Raw genomic sequence first — 20,952 nt, forward strand, 5'->3', positions numbered from 1 at the left:
TATGGATTTTTTAATCCCCTTAAGGTGTTCACAGCGTTTTGATGATGTGATGGAGGCCCAGGGGCAGCAAGCATTTTCTACAAGTGCTGAATGCTCATTTACACTACATATGCGAGACATACAAGAATTGCGATCTCCTTGATCTAACAAAAGTGCCAAACTGTTTGGCAATATACTTTGAAAATTTAAAGCTTAATAACGGGTATCTGAAGGAAAACAAATCTTGTGCACCACACGCACTTAAAGTGCCATGCCAATTGAAATGCAGCTGAAAAAGGCATTCACATGCACTTGCAGGTGCCAGCAGAGATTGAATGACTAGAGTCAAAGCTATAACTCATGCTAAAAGATTTACACAGTTATCTGCTGACTGTGGCACCAGAGGTTTCTGCAGGATAGTTGTATTTGACTACACAGTAGACTGCATGAATGATAAAGGAAACACTGTGAAAACAGAGAACAGAAAAAAGGTTTATTTCCCTTTCACAGCACTGAGTTGTGCGACGATCAAAGATGCTGATCTTTCTGCTGTGCTTCAGATTGTTCCTGGTTTTAGTGTACTCTAAAATATGGAGATGTATAATACGAGGATTGTTTCCATTACCTGGCGTACTTAAAAGCATGTCATCATTTTCCTGCAAAACCACAAGTCTGAAAAGAAAAATATTAGAATAGTTTGATGCTGCTTTATAAAACGCACAGGAGGACAGCATGCTGTATAAATGCACACACAGATACACTTGCTTATTGTACACACAGTTCTGTACCTTTTTTCTGGAATGCAGATGAGTTACCTGTGCAATTGCTGAAACTCAATTCTTGATTTTATCGTCTGCATGTGAGCTGAACCACTCTGATTAATGGGAGTTGCCTGATGCACAGTAGTAGGTTTAAGAAGCTTACAGCATAATCTCATTCAATTGGATTGAAAGGCTTACTCATTGCTCAGAGACTGTCAATCGTAAATGTCACAGCAGTGTAAACGGGTTCCAGAGATACAGAACAGCTCAGCTGGCCCAAACAAGGCCCTCAGGCATTCCCGAATCTGACAACACTGAATACTCAACACTGCCAACTTCACAAGCTGATTATCAAACCCAGGCAGCTTTCAGGGACTCATTCTGCCTGGTCTGTTGCCTGTTTATTTTTCCTTTGAGATGCCTGTTAGCTGTTATAATTTACTCATTACCAAACAGTACAATCGTAAGCTCACTTTGTTGCATACACCAGAAACCCAACATTTGTTTGAGATCAAGACACTGATATACAGACCGGTTCAGCAGAGGCCATGCAATTCCTAAACAATCTTCTCTTTTCAGCATGGAATAAACTTTTACTTGTTCCTTTATCTGACAACTGCAACATGGGAAGATCTGTACCAAAAGGAATAAACTGTGTAAAGAACATTTTAGACATTTTTAAAATAAATATTTTCTAATGATGGAGCAGCATTATTCACGTAAACTTTTTTGGAAGTGTGTTCCAACTGAACGCAATTACTGTAAGGTAAGGTGGGGAAGTCACATACTTTCTAACTGCTCCAAGACCAAGAAAGAAGCAGAAAGGAGTTTCAGCAATGTGTTACAGAAGAGCAGTCACTCCTGAAGTGCAAGTCACACAAAGAAAGGAGAGCTGTAGTTTCGCTGAAAGGAAAATCACTCTTGAATGACTTTGCCCGTAGGAAAATAAGTTGGTAAGCATATGTAGAGCCTCACACTATCAGGTCTGGATCCAGGATTGAGACAGTAGCAGAACCCCCACATGCCACCCAGAGAAGAGGCAGTGGTGAATTAGCAAACTGGCAGTTTCCATTGAGCAGGATGGTCAAGGGTTAGAACTACCTATTTTCTTGCATAGGGGATATAAATACTAAGGATAACATCATGTTTTAGCTAAGGCCTGCCGGAAAATACTTGAAACTACTTTCTCACCAGTGTAATGCGAGAAGCATTAGTAGTAGTTAACATTCAGGAAAACTCAAGCTCAGGAACAAAACCCTGTCCGCAACACGTTTGTACGCTTCATTTCAAAATGAATCTTATTAAGATCAGCTTTCAGTCTTCCAGCCCTACTTTTATTCCTTGACAAAAACAATTAGCCAGCGTATGGTGAACGGGTTTTCTCAACTTTCATTAAATCAAAATAAACAGTTCTCTATTTCTGTAACGGCGTTTCAAAGTCCTTTAAACACTCGTGGCGCAGTAAGTTAAAAGGCAATCTTTTTTTTAATTGCAAAACAAAACAAAAAACCTTCCTGTTCCCTCCGAAAAGTAAAAAAGAGCCTTTGTGACAGACGTGTGAGAATCCCAGATATTCCGCATTGAGGTGGAACAATTCCAAACAGCGACCAAGCCTTGCAGACAACTTCCAGTTCCTTATGTTTGGCCACAAGCTCAAAGGTTTACCTTTTTGTGTTCTGGAAAAGTGCAGCACAGGCTCACACCACAGTGAGACAGTGGGCAGAGACAAGACTCATTCTCTCCGGCATGCACCCAGCATTCTCTCTCCGCAGATTACTGCAGCGGAGTGTGACGTCAAGGGAACAGCCATTCCCCACCCCCCTCGCCCCCCACAACAAATCTGATTTATCAGGATTTATTACAAGGGCACCAGAACACATCCTGTGAAGTGGACAACAACTCACATGAATGGGCAACAGCAGTGTCTGGTTGGATAGGCTATCAGTACAATAAAACCCTGTAGTCCGCCAAGAAAATAACATTGAGAAGCCAGTTTAATAAGTCTTTTCACACACACTTCCCTGAAATCAATGAAATCTTTGAATTGTCAGGGAAACGTCTCAAAATGCCTTAATGCACAAACTCTAAACCTAAGAAAGCAGCTACAAAATGATCACGATCAAAATTTGATCTGCATAGCATTAAAGCCGGCTACTGTGCTGTACATAGGCAAACGCTGGATTTTGGAAGCACAGCGAGAAAATTTAGGAATTGTTCAACTTCAGAATTTGCCCACTAAAACGGAAAGGGATCACCTCCTAACGACAGAGGTCAAAACTTCTAGAAACCGTGACATTGCTTTCTTTCTCTTCCAGAGACACTGAGCTATAAAACTCCCCGGTACTTAAATGAATTCTGTTCTTATCATCGCAGAAACCTTAGAAGTTTAGAAAAGGCTAGATCCTTCAATAAAAGTCTTTCATCGACGCTGCCTTCCAACTCTCCCCTCCATCAAAAGGACAACAAAAATGACAAGGAAACCAAAGTGACAACTTATTTCACTTGTTTCGAAAACTAGGTACAATACGTAGGCAGAAAGCTTGTGCTGTTTCTACAAAGGTAAAGACGGCCATAAACGTAGCATTTCTTTCCTTGCATGCAAGACCGCAAAATAACACTGGTGTTAATGGCAGCAAGTAATTAGAAACACTGACCCTAACACTTCCGTTTATGAAAGCAATTACATTAAAGCTGTAACATATGTTAAACGGTTAGATAATTTCGACAAGATTACAGGGAAAGGGCTGGGTTTGGCCACAGCAGCTTCTTATCTGGGGAACCAGGACATTTCCTTGGTCAGGCAACAACATGCGGACCTTAAAAGGGAGTACAGTGAATGAATGGCACGCGCTGCATGCCTTAAATCATCCGGTTTCGTGGTCAGCAAACAGTGATCATCACACTCTTCATTTAAAGACATCGGCTGGAACACACCCTCAAGTCAGGGCAATTCTCTTACTTTAGATTTCATCCTTTCTTACTAGTATTTAACATAATTGCACTATGGTAAGAGAAAAAGTCAAAATAACTGGGTTGTCAGGCAACGGCTCCTTACTGACATCAAGCAGGGAGCCGATTCTCTAGCACTAGGGAATGTCAGCTTCCTTCCTCTTCACGCAGGGGATTGGTTGCTTCAGGTGCTGTGGAGGAGGAAGAGACAAATGGCAGAGCTTTGGGGGGCCTTACTGTGAAGCAGGGGTGCCGCCCCTCGTCAGCTGTCCAGACCTGCTCTCGGCCCCAGCGCTCCACACGCCCTCAATCCCACAGCAGTCCAACCCCCGCAAAGCAAAGGGAAAAGCCCCTGCTGCCTACCTCGCCGGGGGAGCAGGATGTGCGAATCCAGGACAGCCAAATGGACGGCCGGGTGGATAAACAGCCTGCACAGCATGTGCCGTTCAGGCTGACACCTTCACCCTCTCTCCCGGCCAGCAGCTGTTGTCAGCCAGATGTTGATTAAAGACATGGCCAGCCACCTGAGACACACGGTCTACACACAGAGCCTTACCTATCAGTCTCACCGTAGGACTCCTGATACAAAGAGATCATCAGTTGTGAAGCGGAGCCAAGTAGCAGCCATTTGAATAATTAAGTGGATACTGGCAACGAGGTACTGTAACCATAGCGAACAGAAGGCAAACGTCCAAGATCCCTGCTAGATTGGCATGTCTCACGCATGACGTCTTCACCCTGTATCCCAATGACAGTCAAACACTGTGTGATCTATCAGCATTCAGCATCCCCTCAGAAATATTGTATTGACTTCTAATGAAAATGATTAATGGAAACTCTTAAAGAACAAGGTAGAAAACCTTTTCTACCTTTACACACAATAGCACTGCACTAAAGGAACTGTGAACACTCAGCCTAGAAAAAACACCTGAATTTAGGTCATTAATACACAAAAGTTGCAACAAAACCTCTTAGGAAACAAAAAAAACAACTGCTAGAGCAGAGATGTCTTTCTTTCCAGGTTGATTCAGCCAAAAATAAGGGTACCTCTCTTGGTTTTGCTTTAAAACTTGCAGAAGAAACCACAAGGACCCAAAACCCAATTAAACATGTCTTCTTTGTGCTGTTATGTTTGTGAAAAAAGGGCATTTTTCACTAATTTAAAAAATAAAGCTGAAAAATAAAACTGTGGCACAAGAGGTTCAAATGAAAATGTGGCTGACACGTAGGCTATACTGTACTGGGAAACATTTGTAAGCACAAGAGTTATTAGGAACTCTCTCTTGTCATTCCTTTTAGTGTTTTACAGGCAACGATGACTCTGAAGGTCTGTAATGTGTGGTACATGCGCTGTGACATGGTGAGCACACATCTCTTTAATTGCTTCCTAAGAAGGCCCAGCTGAGAGCCAGCTCGCCCCGAGAATGTGGGGGCTTTCTTCTCCTGGCCAGGCTGGGAGCTCTCCACTCCAAGCTCCAGCAGCTGAAATAGGTGCTCAGCATCGACGCGTAATCCAGTAGGGAAAATGTGTGCAGCCGGAGAAGCAGACAAAGAAATGTAAGAGTTCGAACACGAGAACAATTTCAAAATGCCCGCTGAAATCATTTGGTCACTAACTGATCCAAGTATCCAATAAAGCTGTTTCTTGAGAGGCATCTCTAGGTTATCAGTTTCAACTGCATGGCTTGGGTAACTTTGTCCGAACCCCCACAGCAACCCTCTTCTTATAAACACATCTAGAACCCTGCATGTACACTACTGAAGGAAATGCTTTTGAATGCTATATTACTGCTAGAGGAACATCTCCTGCATAGGACCAGCTTTTGTTTTTCCCCTGGGCTTTCCCCTTAAGATGTATTTTTCTCAACTGCAATTTATGAGCTGCAATGTATGAACAGTTGGCGAGGCAATGGACCGGCTTCGATTTGAGATGCCACCTCGGTAAGGACAGTTACAAATGAGAGCAGGCCACTCAGCCCATGCAGCCTGTCAGTAATTGATCCAAGGATCTCATCCTGCAGTTCCTTCAAAGAATCCAGTTAGTGAAATCTGAAGGAAGTGAAATGGCTGACCCTGAATCCTTTGGGATGCGTTACCATTATTATATCAACAACAGGGACAGTAAACTGGGAGCTAAAATAGGTTGTGCATTACAATTTACTAACTGTAAAAAGTGTGGTGTAAGCCATTCAACACAATTCTTACAGTGCTGTCCCTTTGGTCTTGGGGATTCCCACATTCACAGTGTCATTTATTAATTAATAGGCAGTTTTGGCCCAGAGGCTATACTGACTTCACATTGATCCATTTTATCTGGAGAAATAGGTTCATATCATCAGCAAGAAGCCTGGGGCTACAGCCAGGAATCCCCCCAGTGTCTAGCAGAAGTAGAAGCAGGCGTGAGGAACAGAGAACATCAGGAAGGGGGGGAGTTTTCTTGAGCTGCGCAGCTCCGATAATGAACATGACCTTCAGACGCTAATAACAGCAGGGACGTAAAGGTGTTGTGGGGGTGGGGGTGGGCGGTCTATCAGCCTCAATGCGATGTATGCCGAGATACAAATGGCCCCATGCATGAAACTTGTTTTCACTCTATCGAGGAGAGAAAGGATGGCACTTTGCAAACCCGGTGAAATCCAGTAACAGGTTCTCTGCAGTCTTGTGTGAACTGCAGAAGTGGTCGTTTAACAGTGGAGGTCTGTGAGGTGTGCCAGCCACCAACACAGTTCAGAGTATTTAAAGCACACGTGGTCTGTCTGTGGGAGCTGTGGGAGTGGCAGCTGGTACTAGATTTCTGTCCGGAGCTTGCACCTTATCGCACCATGTCTAAACCACGGTTTACTCCCACAATCAAATGACAAGCCGCCCAGGTTAGCTCGTGTCTCCAACATGTGTGAATAAACGTGCATGTGTTGGAAATTGGGCTGATGTCCCAACCAAGACCACCAGCTCCACCATGTACCCTGTGCCTGCCAGGTTAGGCTCTGGTTCACCATGACAAGGAAGGGCAAGGCAGTTCTGGAAAATGGAGGGATGTATGCTCTGACTTTCAGACAACTGTTAACATCACACATTCACTAGCTGATGCTGAAACTGCCCCAAGCACAGTGTGCTACATAAAAAATATAAAGACCTAAAATAACCATACAGATCCCCAGGAAAGCACCTACATTTGGGCTATTAAATTTTAAACCTTGAATAGAAAAAGATTTTTCACAAGGGCTTTATGGTCACCCATAAAACTTCATGTGCAAAGATAAAGGGAGCTTTTATGGACGTCTTAAAACCTTCTTCAAGCAGGCCTAGTAATGCTTTTATGAACTGCCTAAAGGGTGGGGGTGGACAGAGGCAAATGGCTTTAATCAAGACCTTAGTAGATTCAAGAAATGGCAAAAGGAAAAAAGAAAATGAGGCTCTGGAGTGCCGAAGAAAGAAGCAGAAAAGCAGGAATTAAGACAGGCTCTGCCTGGATGTGGTGGCCAGGGGTGTGATGGTTATTGTGGCATGCTGGAGCACCAGCTGATGCCAATACTGCCCTGGACCGACATGCCTGAGCCTAGGAGTGGGCTGTGCAGAGCTGAAAAGCTCCTGGCCTTCTTGCAGTCTGCTAAATTATTGCTGGCAGTGCTGGCTGAGGCTCAATGGTAAAGACAATTAAAGGGGAAAAAAAAATGAAAAAATATCTGCCTCAGACTGATGACTTGGCAGGGCATCCTGCAGCACTGCAGCACAGGACCTGAGTCCCTGCTTGGTGGAGCCTCCAACATAATCCAGTGCTGAGGATGGAAAAAATACCTGTACAAAGAAGAAATGGCACTACTGTATTTTCCAAATGTTCTGCATCCAGAAGATTTAAGCAGACATAAACGCAGGCCAAGAGACAGCCCAGCTTTACCAATACCACAAGATGATCTGAAAGGATACAAAGCTTATATAAAACTTAAATACAGTTACTTAAAAAAAACAGATGCCATGGAACCGGAACGCACTGTAAAACAATAATGGCTGATTGGCTCTTGCTTACATAGATAGTCTAACATTTGCCCCTGTCTGGGGTTTTCAATTCTCGGTGTACTAAGCACCTGATTCTGTTTATCTTGATCACAGGTCTCATTTGTACAGAAAAGAATTTCAGAATAATTCTGTCACCAATTTGAAGGAAACTGATAAAAAGGACTCTTTCATCACTTGATGACTTTACGCCATGCACTGAGGAAGCTGACTGCATCTCGTGCCACTGCACTGCTGTAGGTTGGTGTGCATCAGGCCAGTGTCCTGACCCACACCCACATGATTCCACTAACTGCCTGCATTTCTTCCTCATGGAAGAGCCAGTAACAAACACATTTCATGCTTCCTGACATGAGCAGGAAGTTCAAATCATTTTTTTTATTTGTGCAACTCTTTCACATAATTTGAATATTTTCAGTTTATGTAACCTTTATGGAACTCCAAAAACGCCTAATCAGGCTTATAATATCTTATATCTAGTATAGCAATTAACCTTATGCTGTAATCTTGATAATCTTGCCAACTGCGTTAAATGCCTGGGTTTTTCTGTTCGGTACACTGAACCATGAAGGCTCTGTGGTCCATATTTCGATTCACCAGATAATCTGACATGGCAGAAAGAGGTCTCAGCCACGCAGAATGTGAAATTCTGCCAGGATTGATTATGGAATATATCAGCACTGCTGCTCATGAGAAATACGAAACAATCTGGGAGAATAAAAACTATATTTACCTAGAACAAAAGATGCCAAACTCACCTAACTACAGTATCATTGGCTCAGTCATAGAGTTACCCTTTTCAGGAGTTTTTCATTTATCTTAATTACACTTAAACCCTTGATAGATGACAACCAGTCAGACATCAGCATAATCTCTCTAACACACACAAATGTTTTTCCATTTAAAACAGAAATTTGCTTTGCAGATGACATCTGTTTACTGTATACAACTGGTTTTTGTTTTGGGGTTTTTTTTGTCGGCCTGACTGGTGGTGGTTCGAACAAACAGCTGTTCCAAGATGCAGTTATTGAGACATTACTGGGGATTTCTCACGCAGATCTAGAGAAAGCCAGAGAGTTTGTCAAGGTTCCTCTTCAAACAAACGGGCTTAGCAAACCATTTCATTTGAGTTCACAACAGAGGAGGAAATTACATGCTGCCTGTGACTGAGCTGCCATTAGTGTTGCCTTCTCCAAGGGTACACACAGGCAGGTAACTTGAGAGCCAACTAACCCAGCTACAGGTCTACAAAGTTATCCCTCCTCTCAGTCCAAGTAAATAGTTTGAAGGATCCTGTGAAAGAAATAACTCCTACAAAAGTAGTTTCTGAGTATTCCAATTAAATCAATAAAAGCATATAGATTAAACTGAAAACACAGCATTAAAATGTTTTAGAGTAAGAAGCAGTCAGTGTTGCTTTAATAAAACCACACTTCATGTCTGCTGGTGTCATGTCTGATGGAATTAAATCTCACGTAGAATGTAATGTTACAGATTAAAATGAGAAGTGGATCTTTTCAGTTTTATAATCAATATGTTCTAATTTCACCATGAAAACAACTATTACTGTTGAATCTACAGTTCCAATCAGCACCTACAAACTCAGATCGATAATGCTCTTTTATTTGGCATAACAGGGAAGACACCTTCAATAAAAGGATCAGAAAACATCATTGGTCGGGAACAGAGTAATTCTTTGCCGCAGTATTGCCACTCACTTTAAATTATGGTATAAACATTGTGTATCCCCTCAAGCTAAACTTCTTACACCCTATCCTAGTGTTAATCAGCTTAATACTCAGCCAGATCTACTGGACCTACATCAATACATTGAAATGCAAGGAAGTAACAAAACCTCAATGTGTGGTACAGCACAGTTAAAAAAATGGATGTTACCACACACATCAAGTTACGATAAGAAAATATCTAATTACAGAGAAGGACTGAAGCATGGTATTAAACATAAGCAAGACTTGCATTCCTTTGAATTTTCCTGCAGTCTTGTGGAATCCTTTTTTTGTGTCTGAAAAATGTATTTGCCCAACAGTGCAGACACTAGAAAAGAGGATCAATATTCCACACAGTGTCTGTGGAGAAGGGTCTGATTACACAGGGGGTGAAAGAGGGGCCCTCCCTCTAAGATTTCAAGTTTCAGAGGCATGTGCTGATGACATCACGTATATTCCTCAGCTCCCGACATTTAATGTCCACTGTGACAACTTTACAGTCCACCCCCAAGGAAGAGACAAGCCCCCTGCCAGCAATTAAAACTCACACCTCCCAGAATGCCCTGGTCTGAGACAGTCATTGTGACTGCAGTTGCATGGGACACTGGGATTATTCTGTAAACATCTGAGAATGCAACTAGATTTGTGACCAGAGCCTTCCCCATACAGGAACACAAAATGACAAAACCTAGATTGTGCCATTTGGGTAGCTTCTTTGGGATTCTTGGGGCAAAATGATGAATGACTGTCGCATTTGAGCTGACATGTTGGTTCGGGGCTAAAGGAATAACACTGAGGCCAGCTGTGTATTGCCTTACCTGTTACATTTCTATAGCCCCATTAGGTACTTTTCCTTGAACACTAAAAGAGATCAGAACTACAGATCATGCTCAAGGATAAAATGTCAAATTTGTTTTAAAATGAATTATAAGTCTATGGATGTTGCACATTTTAAACATCATAAAATTACACATCTATGAGTGGCTCATTACAACAATAGCTATGCTTTGACTCATATGTTGTGAGTAACTAGTTTTGGGTGACATCCCTTCTTAAAAAAAAAAATCACATTACCCCAGAGTGAAAAAGAATGTTCCTCTTAACATTTAATTATCAAGAGTACTTAAGAGGGTATGAGGAAATGACAATTCAGTAAACTATGTTCAATTGCCATTCCATGCTGCAAATTACTCATGTCAAGCTTATAGGGGGAAAAAATGTGTCCGATTCTGAAAGTGAGTTTTTAGGATTACTGAAAGACAAGCTGCGTTATTTATATTGGTACTGTGAATGCTGTCAATTCAGCCTAAACAAAACAAAAAATTTGAGTACTTCCTTCTACGGGAAAACAAACAATTATGTGGAAGAGAAAAGTGGAGCAAGAATTAAACAAGTTCTTCTTGATTCCTGGAGAGCCCGTGAAGATTCACAAACACTTTTAAAACTGCAAAAGTGATCTTATTCACAGCTAAATACCGTCAAACCGAAAAGAAAGACAAAGTGGGTTGAAGAGAGCGGAGAAGAAGAAAAAAGACGACGTTGCCCAGGAAATGATACAACCAAGACTTTCTCACCATGTTCTTTTATTGCCTTCAAAGTCCACCAGACCTAATACTTTGTTCTCTAACAGCCAACGTGCTCTGGGGTTTGGAAGTTAGGAGTCTACTGCTGGATTTGTGATTGGATCCGCTGTCAGCTCAGTCATACTATGGAAGAAAAGATCATGCAAGGCAGTGGCTGCAGAAAAGCAAACTTCAGAACCTTGGAGACAAATTATGTCCTGTGCTGCTGTGCAGGAAGGAGATGGGGCCACTAAAACAGTGCATGTCACTTTCACAAGAGAAGGAGCACCCACTCACACTCAAATGAAAACTCTTGTGCTTTATTCAGGGCCTTTAAGGTCTAGACAAAAGTCTGTGCTGATACTTCCCACCCAGGGTATTTTGTAAGCCTTGTAACTGATTAAAATAACCTCATTCCAGTGGTGTGAATCCCTCCATCCTGTTAAATGTTAACTGTATTAACACCTGGTCCCATACTCACAATATTGCTTCTTCGTAGTGAACCATTCGAATCAACATGCCTTAACCAATCCGGTCATCTGAGCTCCCATATGTCAGCACCAATATATAAAACCTAAGTTTTATTAAGGCAGGCACATCAATCCCATCTCCCAGACTCTTCTCTCATTAAGACAAAGAGATTGCTGCTTAATCTGTGAAGACTTGTTAACTGAATAATTATCCTCTGAAGCACAGGGGCAGGTCACACTATCCAAGGGCATCAGAACAGAACCTCTAGGATTCCCATCCAAGTCAGCACAAAGGCAAACATCATGCCACCCTTAGGCAGGACTACTAACCTGGGTGGGAAAAAAAACACACAATGAGCAATGAGCACACAATTCTATTGTAGAAATATCAATAATTAGAGAAATACAAGCTAAATATAAAACAGAGGAACACAGCTCTGGTAGCTTCAGGAGATGCTAAGAACGCTGCACAGCTGCACCAGTTAGCATTCAATTTCTCCTCAAGGACTGTGGTGTGGCATGCTAGTGAAGGTCCATCAGCCTGAGCTGCCATCAGCTTGTGAAAACACTTCTCAGTCTTGCACTTCCTGGATTGACTGAAAAAGGGAAGTCGTTCAACAAACAACACTTTCAAAAAGTTTTTGGGGGGATATTATTTCAAGTATCTTTATGAAAATATTAACTGGATTAAAGATCACTGGTGTGCAAAAGGCTATATGAAACAAGAGTAATAAGTACAAATTGAATGTGGAAGGAGAGACAGCAGTGTGCAGAAGAAAGGGTTACTGTGGATTTAACACAAAGGCTTTCTTGTCCCAAGCAGTAGACACATACAGTGTAGCATAGCAGGAAACTCAAACCCTATCTGGCAGAAAAAACGTACAAGTACTCAAAAGAAATTACAAATAAGCTGTGGGTTCATGATAGGAAACAGCAGATGCTTGTGATTTGGATAAAAATACATTTTTTTGCTCACTTACACAGCGAGCATTTATTAATGTCAGGGGGAAGCTCTTGCCAGAGAGACAGTGACTCTGCTGGGGGCAGCTAGCAATGCATCTTGTTTAGCTCAATTACAGCTCTCTGTGAACAAGGATCAATTACTTGTATCGCAGAAACCGTGCCGACTGCAGGATTCTGTAAGTGGGGGGAAGAAATTGGCCATATTTGCTTTTAGTTACTGACACAGGGAAACGAGAGCCAACATCTAATCAAATTTAATAGTTAGCCTTTTCAATCCTGAAAACCAGTAACAAAAGCAGAGAAAGAGGACTTTGGATATAGCAGTGAGGAAATGTCAGTATTAATGCTGGGCGCCTGCAGATATGAGATGAAATTCAGACCTTTATGAAATGGCACAAAGTTAATATTGTAACAACTGTCTGCTCAAGCCTGATGCGGTATTAATTTAGGTCTGCACAATCCAGAAATGCACACCTAAACCAACTGTTGATAGATTCCATGATTGTAGGATTGGGGATATGGAGTGTTCAATGAAGGTGCAGCAGTTTTGTCAGAAAGCTCTCATCAAATGCAAGCATGCAATAAAGAGATAAATGGAAGAATCAGAGGCCAATAGTGACTGCTACATAAATAGCAAAGGGCAAAGCTAGGGTTTTCACATTGCTCATAACTACAAACAAATGACAAGTGATTTCCGAAGATAAAATACTTAAGATATGACATAAGTGCTGAGGGCAAAGATACAGGCTCAGTCTATATTACACAGACAAAAATACTTCTCTCAGGGGGACTGACAACATTCACAGCCCACCCTCTAGGTTTGCAGAGAGAAATATGGAAAGCTTTTTATCTTGTAGTGACAAGATTAACACCGCTAGCCCCAACGGAGCAGGAACTCACAGAGCCTTCTCTTCCAAAGTACTAAAAAAGGCTTTAGATTGGACTTTAATGCCATAAATAAACGTGGTCTTTAGCGTTCTCATGTTTGCATTTATTTATACATTAAATGCTACAGGTAAACATTTGTTTGTTTGTTTTTGGTCTAATTTTAGCACTCTTCCATGGTGTAATCAAAAGAAACAGTATAACAGTCATTTTCAGTACAAGCCACAGGATATCTCAAAATACGCTGAGGTCAGCCACATACATGACTGTCTCAAAAGAAAGAAAATGATCTCAGTTTCCCCACCTCCCTCAGCAAGTCTACTTAAAAATTCTTTTCAATATTCGAATGATTAATTTGTGTTGGTTTTTTTTACTCTCTCGATCAGGACTGGAAACTAAGCCATCTTCCTCAGCACAGCTCCCAGCTTGACGTTCACAAAACCGAACATTTTCACTTCAACACAGTTCCGCTATCATTTGGTGCCTGGTGAGCAACACTATGTTCAATGCTAATACAGCCACTGTCAAAAAAGAATGAATCACTTTGCCTATTTTTCTTTCCTGTAATGTTTGTTTTGGGATGAAAGCATGAAGCCATACAGATGATATTACTCACATCACTGCATGATTTCTTTGCAAGAGTTGCAGGACACGCATGTAGCCACTGCATATGGCTTCTGGAGTCCTGGGCTCACTTTCAAAAATAAACCAAAGGCTGAAAATAATACTAGTAAAATGTATTTGCCTAATGAAAAAGGATTGAGGCTGAACACTGCTAAATGAAAAGTCAAGGCTAAGTCATTTCCGACTGCACGTCAGTACAGTATTTACAGTGGTTTGCAGTTACGGGTTTAAAATTCAGTGGCGTATTCCAGACCAACTGTAAATCTTTCATACTTGGAAAACAGCGGATGGAAAAAAAAGCTGAACATCTACGTTGCAGTATTTCCCAGATGGGAACTCTTTTTAACTGACTGTAGAAAGCAGAACATTTTAAACGAATACTCGAGCATTAGAACTCCCTATCGTGTTACCTGTTCTCCAATTAAGAAATGTACAAGAAAGCCAAGTAGATGAAACTGTAAGCCTTGACAGCAAACTGGCTTCTGAATTGTATGATCAATGAGATTATTAAATTATACTTGGTGTTCTTTAGCCCAGTGATATCAATGTCCTGTTCATTCAAGTAGTCATCTACATAGCAAGTACAGCACAGAGACACTGTTGTACTGTCATTCCACCACAAGCTTCCCTGCTCAGAACAAAAAAAAAGTGTTCAACTCTATAGGTCCTCTCTACAGGGTTTTCATCCTGTCCTTTGAAAGAAACTAAAAACAAGTGGACACAGATTCGTGCCTATCGTTTCAGAATGCCAAAATGCAGAAGGGATAAATCCTCCACCCACTTTCTGTATTAAGCAGGGCAGCACAAGGGAAATTCAGCTTTTGTTCCAAAACACATTAAGATGATTTGATAAGAAAATGGAATCCAAAACCCATGGATGATCATGATGCAAAATCACCATTCAGGAAGTGAACTTTAACACACAAAACCCAAGAAAATAGAGCATTTCTTCATGACACACATGAGATGTGTTGTAGCAGAAACTGCAGAGGTAATAATTTATTGATTTTATCACTGACACCTGGTAGCACAAAAGCTGTGAAAAGGATAAATGATACCCACCCCCATCACTACCATACAATATCATTCAAAGAATAACAATATCACAAAGACCAAGGGACTTTTTCCCATTTAGTAGAATCCAAGCTCACGTGAATTATTACAGCAAGGTAAACTGATAAACCAGGAACTGTTTGCATTTCAAAGTCATGGCAGCACACTGTAGATGGATGTCAGCACTGCTCAAAAGAAGGAATCCCAGTGTAGAAACACAAATCTAAACTAGGGCTTGCAGCTCCAGCATCTGGCCCTTGGAATATACTGGAAGTGAGAAGAGCATTTTTGAGAAAATTCCCAACTTCAGTAGCAAACTCATACGGCACAAAGCAGGTTCGACTTGCTTTGTTAGGGTTGTGACTGACAAATGTTCTTGCCCTTGGCTACGCTCAAGCATGTGACCTTTGATTTCAAAACAGGTCTAGTAAGATATTCAGGGGCTGTAGGTGCAGCAGTTTGCAGAGCTTCGTGCACTACATGGAAAAGATGGCTGCCACTTCTTGAGAGGACCACATTGTCTTTCTCCTTGAATCAACACTCGAAACACTCGAAAGCTATCTTTGAAGGATGGTCAGTGTTGCACTGAGTCGCCCAGGAGACGGTTTTGAAGCCCATCTCCGTGACAGCAGATCGCTACTCTTACACGAGAGACACGAAAATATCCTTTCCGTTTCTTATTGCAGCTGACTAAAAGTTTCAGCTAGGTACTTCTTGTGTTTTCACATGTATTTAATGGGAGAGAATTGGTCCAAACATGACAGCAATTTCTTTATCTGGCACTTCTACAGTGAACCTCTCTGAGGTTGTCATGGTTTCTACGGCAAATGTCTGCGTCAGCTGGAGCCTGGCGAAGGTAGAGGTGTTGAAAACTCAATTTACAAAAGGAAAAATTGATATTGGGGATATCCAAAGACTAACTGCTTACAGTTCAATTTTTAAATCACACATCTATAAATGTATACAAGGACATAACAAGAAGAAATATATGTATTATTACTTCAACATAACCATTCATGAAGAGATGCTTGTTGAAAGAAGGAGCTATACAGGTAGTACAGTCACTGCCAACAGTAGACTGTATATACTGAAGCTCAATGTAACACTTCTAACAGTTCTTTGATTCTGTGTGACAGGCAGCTCCCCTAATATAAAAACTGACTTTGATATCCAATAGGAAGTCACCCTTCTTGGCACCTCAATAGACGGTTTAAAAAACCCATGTAAACTTTTTTGAAAATTCTTTCCTCAGGAATAGGACTCTCAGACAGAAGACCCCTCAGACGATGCAACAATTCCTCAATTGTTTCCACAAGAGATCGGTTCTTTACTCCCGTGAGCCGGGACAGAAGTGTTCATGACCTCACGAGAAAAAAAAACGGGACGGCCCTGGTGTCATTTAGTGGCCTCAGTGAGTCTAGTCTGCAGGCAGTAATTGCACCCCTTCGCTCTGGCCTCTGAAGGCTTTGTCACAAATTTACAGCCCAAGAATTCATAAGGAAGCTATTCATCACTGGGATTTCAAGGTTAAACACGTTGTCCTTTCATATATGCAAACAGATTTAAGTACTGGGCTTTATGTCTCCCTCATGTCATCTATTCGCACTAACTACCAGCTTGGTGTTGAGTAATTTTAAACACATCGTGCTGCACAGAGCCCCCACTTCACCATAATCCTAAACATCTGGCCCGCATTTCGATATTCAGCATTCCTCATCAGCTAATTTCAGACAGTTCTGCCCAGCTCTTTCATTTATACTCCTTTCACTCACATGTTTTATTTGATTTCGAGGCAACTAAAATTAGGCTAGCCCTTTTCTTTCCAGGCGGCTTTGGGGTGTGCCGCCCTGCTATCATTTCACTGGAAACGTTAAACACAACACAGAAGGGAAAACCCAAACAGTCGAGCTGCACGCTCTGGGATCAAAGCATGCGCGACCCGAAAAGAAACAAGAATCAGATTTCAGGTTGTTTGTGTTTTGCAGACAGCAATAAACAAGCTTTTCTGATGTAATTAAAACTCGATGAATGCAGTTCAAAGCTCTCCTCGGCTCCCATTACAAGGCAGAGATCTAAACCACAGCCTGTAATAAAGACCAAAAATACCTCCTCTTCCTAACGCTACCTGCCAAACATGATCGGGGAGCTGGCTTTGATAGTCGTCATCGATCCATTTCTCCATCTAACCAGTCTTTCCAGAAACATAAAAGCAGTTAAAAATGCACGTTTTGCGTCTCTGCACTGTGTGGATCACATCTAAATACGCAAATCTAAATACGTGTCTCCAGTTAATTCATGGTTACATTTTTTGTCCCCAAGTCTCAAAACACAGGGCTGTCTGATTGCAGAGGGGTCCCTTCCATTGTCTGTAAGACTTCACGAGTTGATGACCCGAGTTACTGGTGAACCACAAAGCTGATGGCTGGTTTAGCTTTGTCTAGATTACTAATCAGCTTTAGCCACTATCTGGCCAAGGAACATTTGCTTAGATTTAAAATAAGCTGTTACCCTTTAACTTGAAGTTTACATATTAGTCATAAAAATGTAAGCTCACATGTGAGAAATCAACCGAAAAACTAACGCACCTAAGTGCTAACACCGTGGGCTCCTCTCAACACACGAACTCATGTAAGTCTCAAGGGACTCTTCACTCCCTCAGTCAGAAACCCACTTTGCTCAAAATCCAGAAGAACCTGTGCAGTTACTCGCTTCTTTAATGGATAATGAACAGCTTGCTCAGGGGTATGTAAGGTGGGTTTATACAGCCAAATCTAACGTGTTCATTACCTCACAACCTGACAATGGAAAACTACAAATGCGTTCCCCCTATTATCAGAGCATTCTTTACAGAGGAAAACAGCACATGCCCAAGTCACATTTCAGGCAGCACTGCCCTAGTTCATTGTGCTTGCGATGATGACATGATGTTGTTCATGCCATACAAAACAAACTGTAAAAGCCAAGACCATTACAAAAAACTGTCCCCATTTTGTGGGAAAGAAAAGCAGCAATTCATAGTGTCCAAAAGTGCACTTCGCTACAGCACTACCAATATGGCCTTCTGCAGAGTTAACTTTAGAAAACAACAGACTAGAATGAGAAAGCTGAAGCAGACTACATGTACATAAGGGAAAATATCCTTCCAGATAAACATTCCTCTTCCTACAGCCCAGTACATTTAGTGTGTATTCTGCTTGTTCATGTAACACATTGATCAGAGGTAGGATTAAGATTTTGTTTCAGAGTAAGCCCTTTAACCGAGATTTATTTTTTGTTGTTGTTTCTGCCTTTGGAGCAGAAGGCCAACAAAACATGTTCCAAATATTTAATGTATCACTTGAGTGTGCAGAAGAACAACTAGTGTCTGTAGCTACAAAGAACCTTATTTAAGAATTAACAAGGCAATTTGAGCTTCTCCTCAAGTGCTGGCCACACAGCTTTCCAGAAACCCTGCAATGACTGAACGCACATAAACAGAAAACATTTAGGGAGTTTAGAATAAACTGAGCACCATTAAAAACATTACAGATTACCGTGTCAGAATGACTTAAAGTGGATCCTGGCGATTTAGCTTCTTAACTGTCAAATTCATGGGATCACTTATAGAGCCAAAGGTTTGTTAAGTCCTCCAGTAAATGACTGAGTGCTCCACTCAGCCACTTCACATTGATTCCCTCCCGGTCTACAAATATTTTGAAGGTTAAGACACCCTTGAACCTTTAACATCTTTTAAAACTTTTTCCACTCTTCCATAAAGGGGCCTGCAATTGTGAAATCATATCCTACTCAGACAACTGAATTATTTAGTTAACTGGGAGCTTGGGGTTCAAGGAAAACAAGATGAATATGGCTCCTAGGGACTAAAGTACCACTGAAGTTGAGCTGTCCTGAAGACAGCAGTGTACAGAGGACTCGCTGAACCAGAGCATCAGACGGGAACAGCTGAGAGTTACTCTGGGTGACAGTTTTCAATTTGTGCTGTTTTGATTAAGTGAGATCTTCAGAACCACAGAATCAAGAAAGAGGCAGGTTTACCAACCCTGGATACCTTATTTCACCTCCAAATTAAGGCGAGAGATTCGAAATGTCACCACAACACAAACGCAACACTGTCACACATTATTTGCCCTGTCATAATGGTATTTGTGTATAATAAAAATAAAAGTGTAAAAGTGTATAAATAAAATCATGGGCAGCCGTTAGGGTTCTGGACTCATACCTGGCAGGTTGTGAGTTCGAACCCCCAGGTGATGCACTTGGGATTCGAACCCTTGAGCAAGGTACGTCTCCCAAACGGCTTCATTAAAATCACCCAGCTGTATACATGGGTGAAAACGTGAGTCATTTTAGACAAAATAAAATCAGTTTCTTTCTTCCAGAAAACATGAAGATCCTTTTCACGAACCCCCAAGTAACCCCTCCAACTTAGGCGTTTAGTGAAACAAGGTCATTCAATTTCATGACTAATCAACAGAGAGGTCCAGAACCATGATCTGCCAAACACGCATGAAAGGCCTACCAATGGCCCGGCCCTTACCCAGCAGCGATGCCCAGATCTCGAACTGGGAACACCAGCACTGCTGCACTGACCCAGGTCAGCAGAAACTTCGTGCCCATGTGAACGAAACCCGCGACCCGCCTGAAAGGCAACGAGGAGTCGGTCGTTCCGTCTCGCTTACCTCGTAGGACCAGACGCACTGCACGCCGGCGAAGCGGCGCACACAGCGGCCCACCTCCACGTCCTCGTGGGTGGTGTACATCTCCCGCAGGCACTCCCGGATGTGGGGCACCATGCGGCGCAGCACCTCGCGGCTCATGATCACCCCGGGGCCGCCCATGCAGAAGTTCTCGCCGGGCTCCAGGGCCAGCTTGCCCAGCTCGTCTCGGGCGCCCATGCCGGTCTGCCCCAGGAAGATGGCCTCGCTGCTGTTGAGGCTGCGCAGGAAGCTCTCCAGCCGGTCGCTCTTGATGTAGACGTCGTCGTCGGCCCGCATGAACCACTCGTACTGGTTGAGGTAGTGGTCGTGCATGTACTTGAGCATCATGAAGGACTTCTTCTGGGGCGGGTACGAGTCGTCCACGTTCCGCAGCGGCACGATGGGGATGGGGATGGAGGTGTCCGAGCCCTCGCTGGAGAAGAACTCCACCTTGCCAGGTATGGTCTGAGCCCAGGTCCTTTAGGATGCAAACGCACAAGAAAAGAAACAGTGGATATATGAATCGTGCAACCCTCCGTAAAAATTCTGCACATTAGATCGGGCGTTTGGTTATAATCCTCAAGCGGTTTGAGGACCTAGAAAAAATTGAAAGCCAACTCTTTCATCGTAAAAGCATAACCGCCCAAAACGTCATATACGTTTCAGACAGTTTCACAGAATGAGGTAACACGATTGCCAACCAAAACACCAGGAAGTCCCACTCAAATGAATAGATACTCGCAGGAGTGGGCGACATTGTGGTTGGTTGGATGAGCAGGAGACAGAACGCCAACACTTTCTCTGGTCAGAACAATCCTCCAGGTCTCAAAGCTACTGCCAGCTGTGGAACATGCGGCTCAATTTCACATACTGTGACCCTCAACGCAAGAAGTGCAGGATAGGACTGGGCTGTGTGGAGCACACACCTCCTGGCCTGATCGGGCTACAGTAGGTCCTCATTGGAAGACCTCATTTTTGTTCCAAGAGTTCCAACATTGGGCCATGGCTGCACCCAAAGATACAGTGCCGTCTTAATGACGGTTCCCAGGTATCACCTGTCATGTCTGCACTGACCTTACTAAAACTGCAATGACCCCAGGTAGAATCCAGCTCTTTTCCGCGGGTGAGACCCGGCGGTTATCTTGTTTGTCGTGCTCAACGGCTTACATTTAATAATCTTAAATCTAAAAACAATCAACGCGAAGTCTGACTCGAAGGTGTCAGTCTTATAAAAGGAAAGCGGCTGTGACACTTAATACCATTTTCATATC

General features: G+C 42.4%; 1 protein-coding gene across 1 annotated transcript in view; it reads right to left on the reverse strand.

Moving 5' to 3' along the window:
• Positions 1-20,952, reverse strand: part of chsy1 (chondroitin sulfate synthase 1) — a 55,887-nt gene that overhangs the window by 31,422 nt on the left and 3,513 nt on the right. Inside the window, exon 2 of the mRNA XM_006628826.3 lies at positions 19,664-20,159. Coding sequence (XP_006628889.1) covers positions 19,664-20,159 — 496 coding nt within the window. The remainder of the gene's footprint in view (positions 1-19,663; positions 20,160-20,952) is intronic.

The sequence above is a fragment of the Lepisosteus oculatus genome, chromosome 5 (genome assembly GCF_040954835.1).
Source record: "Lepisosteus oculatus isolate fLepOcu1 chromosome 5, fLepOcu1.hap2, whole genome shotgun sequence".
NCBI classification, from domain to species: domain Eukaryota; kingdom Metazoa; phylum Chordata; class Actinopteri; order Semionotiformes; family Lepisosteidae; genus Lepisosteus; species Lepisosteus oculatus.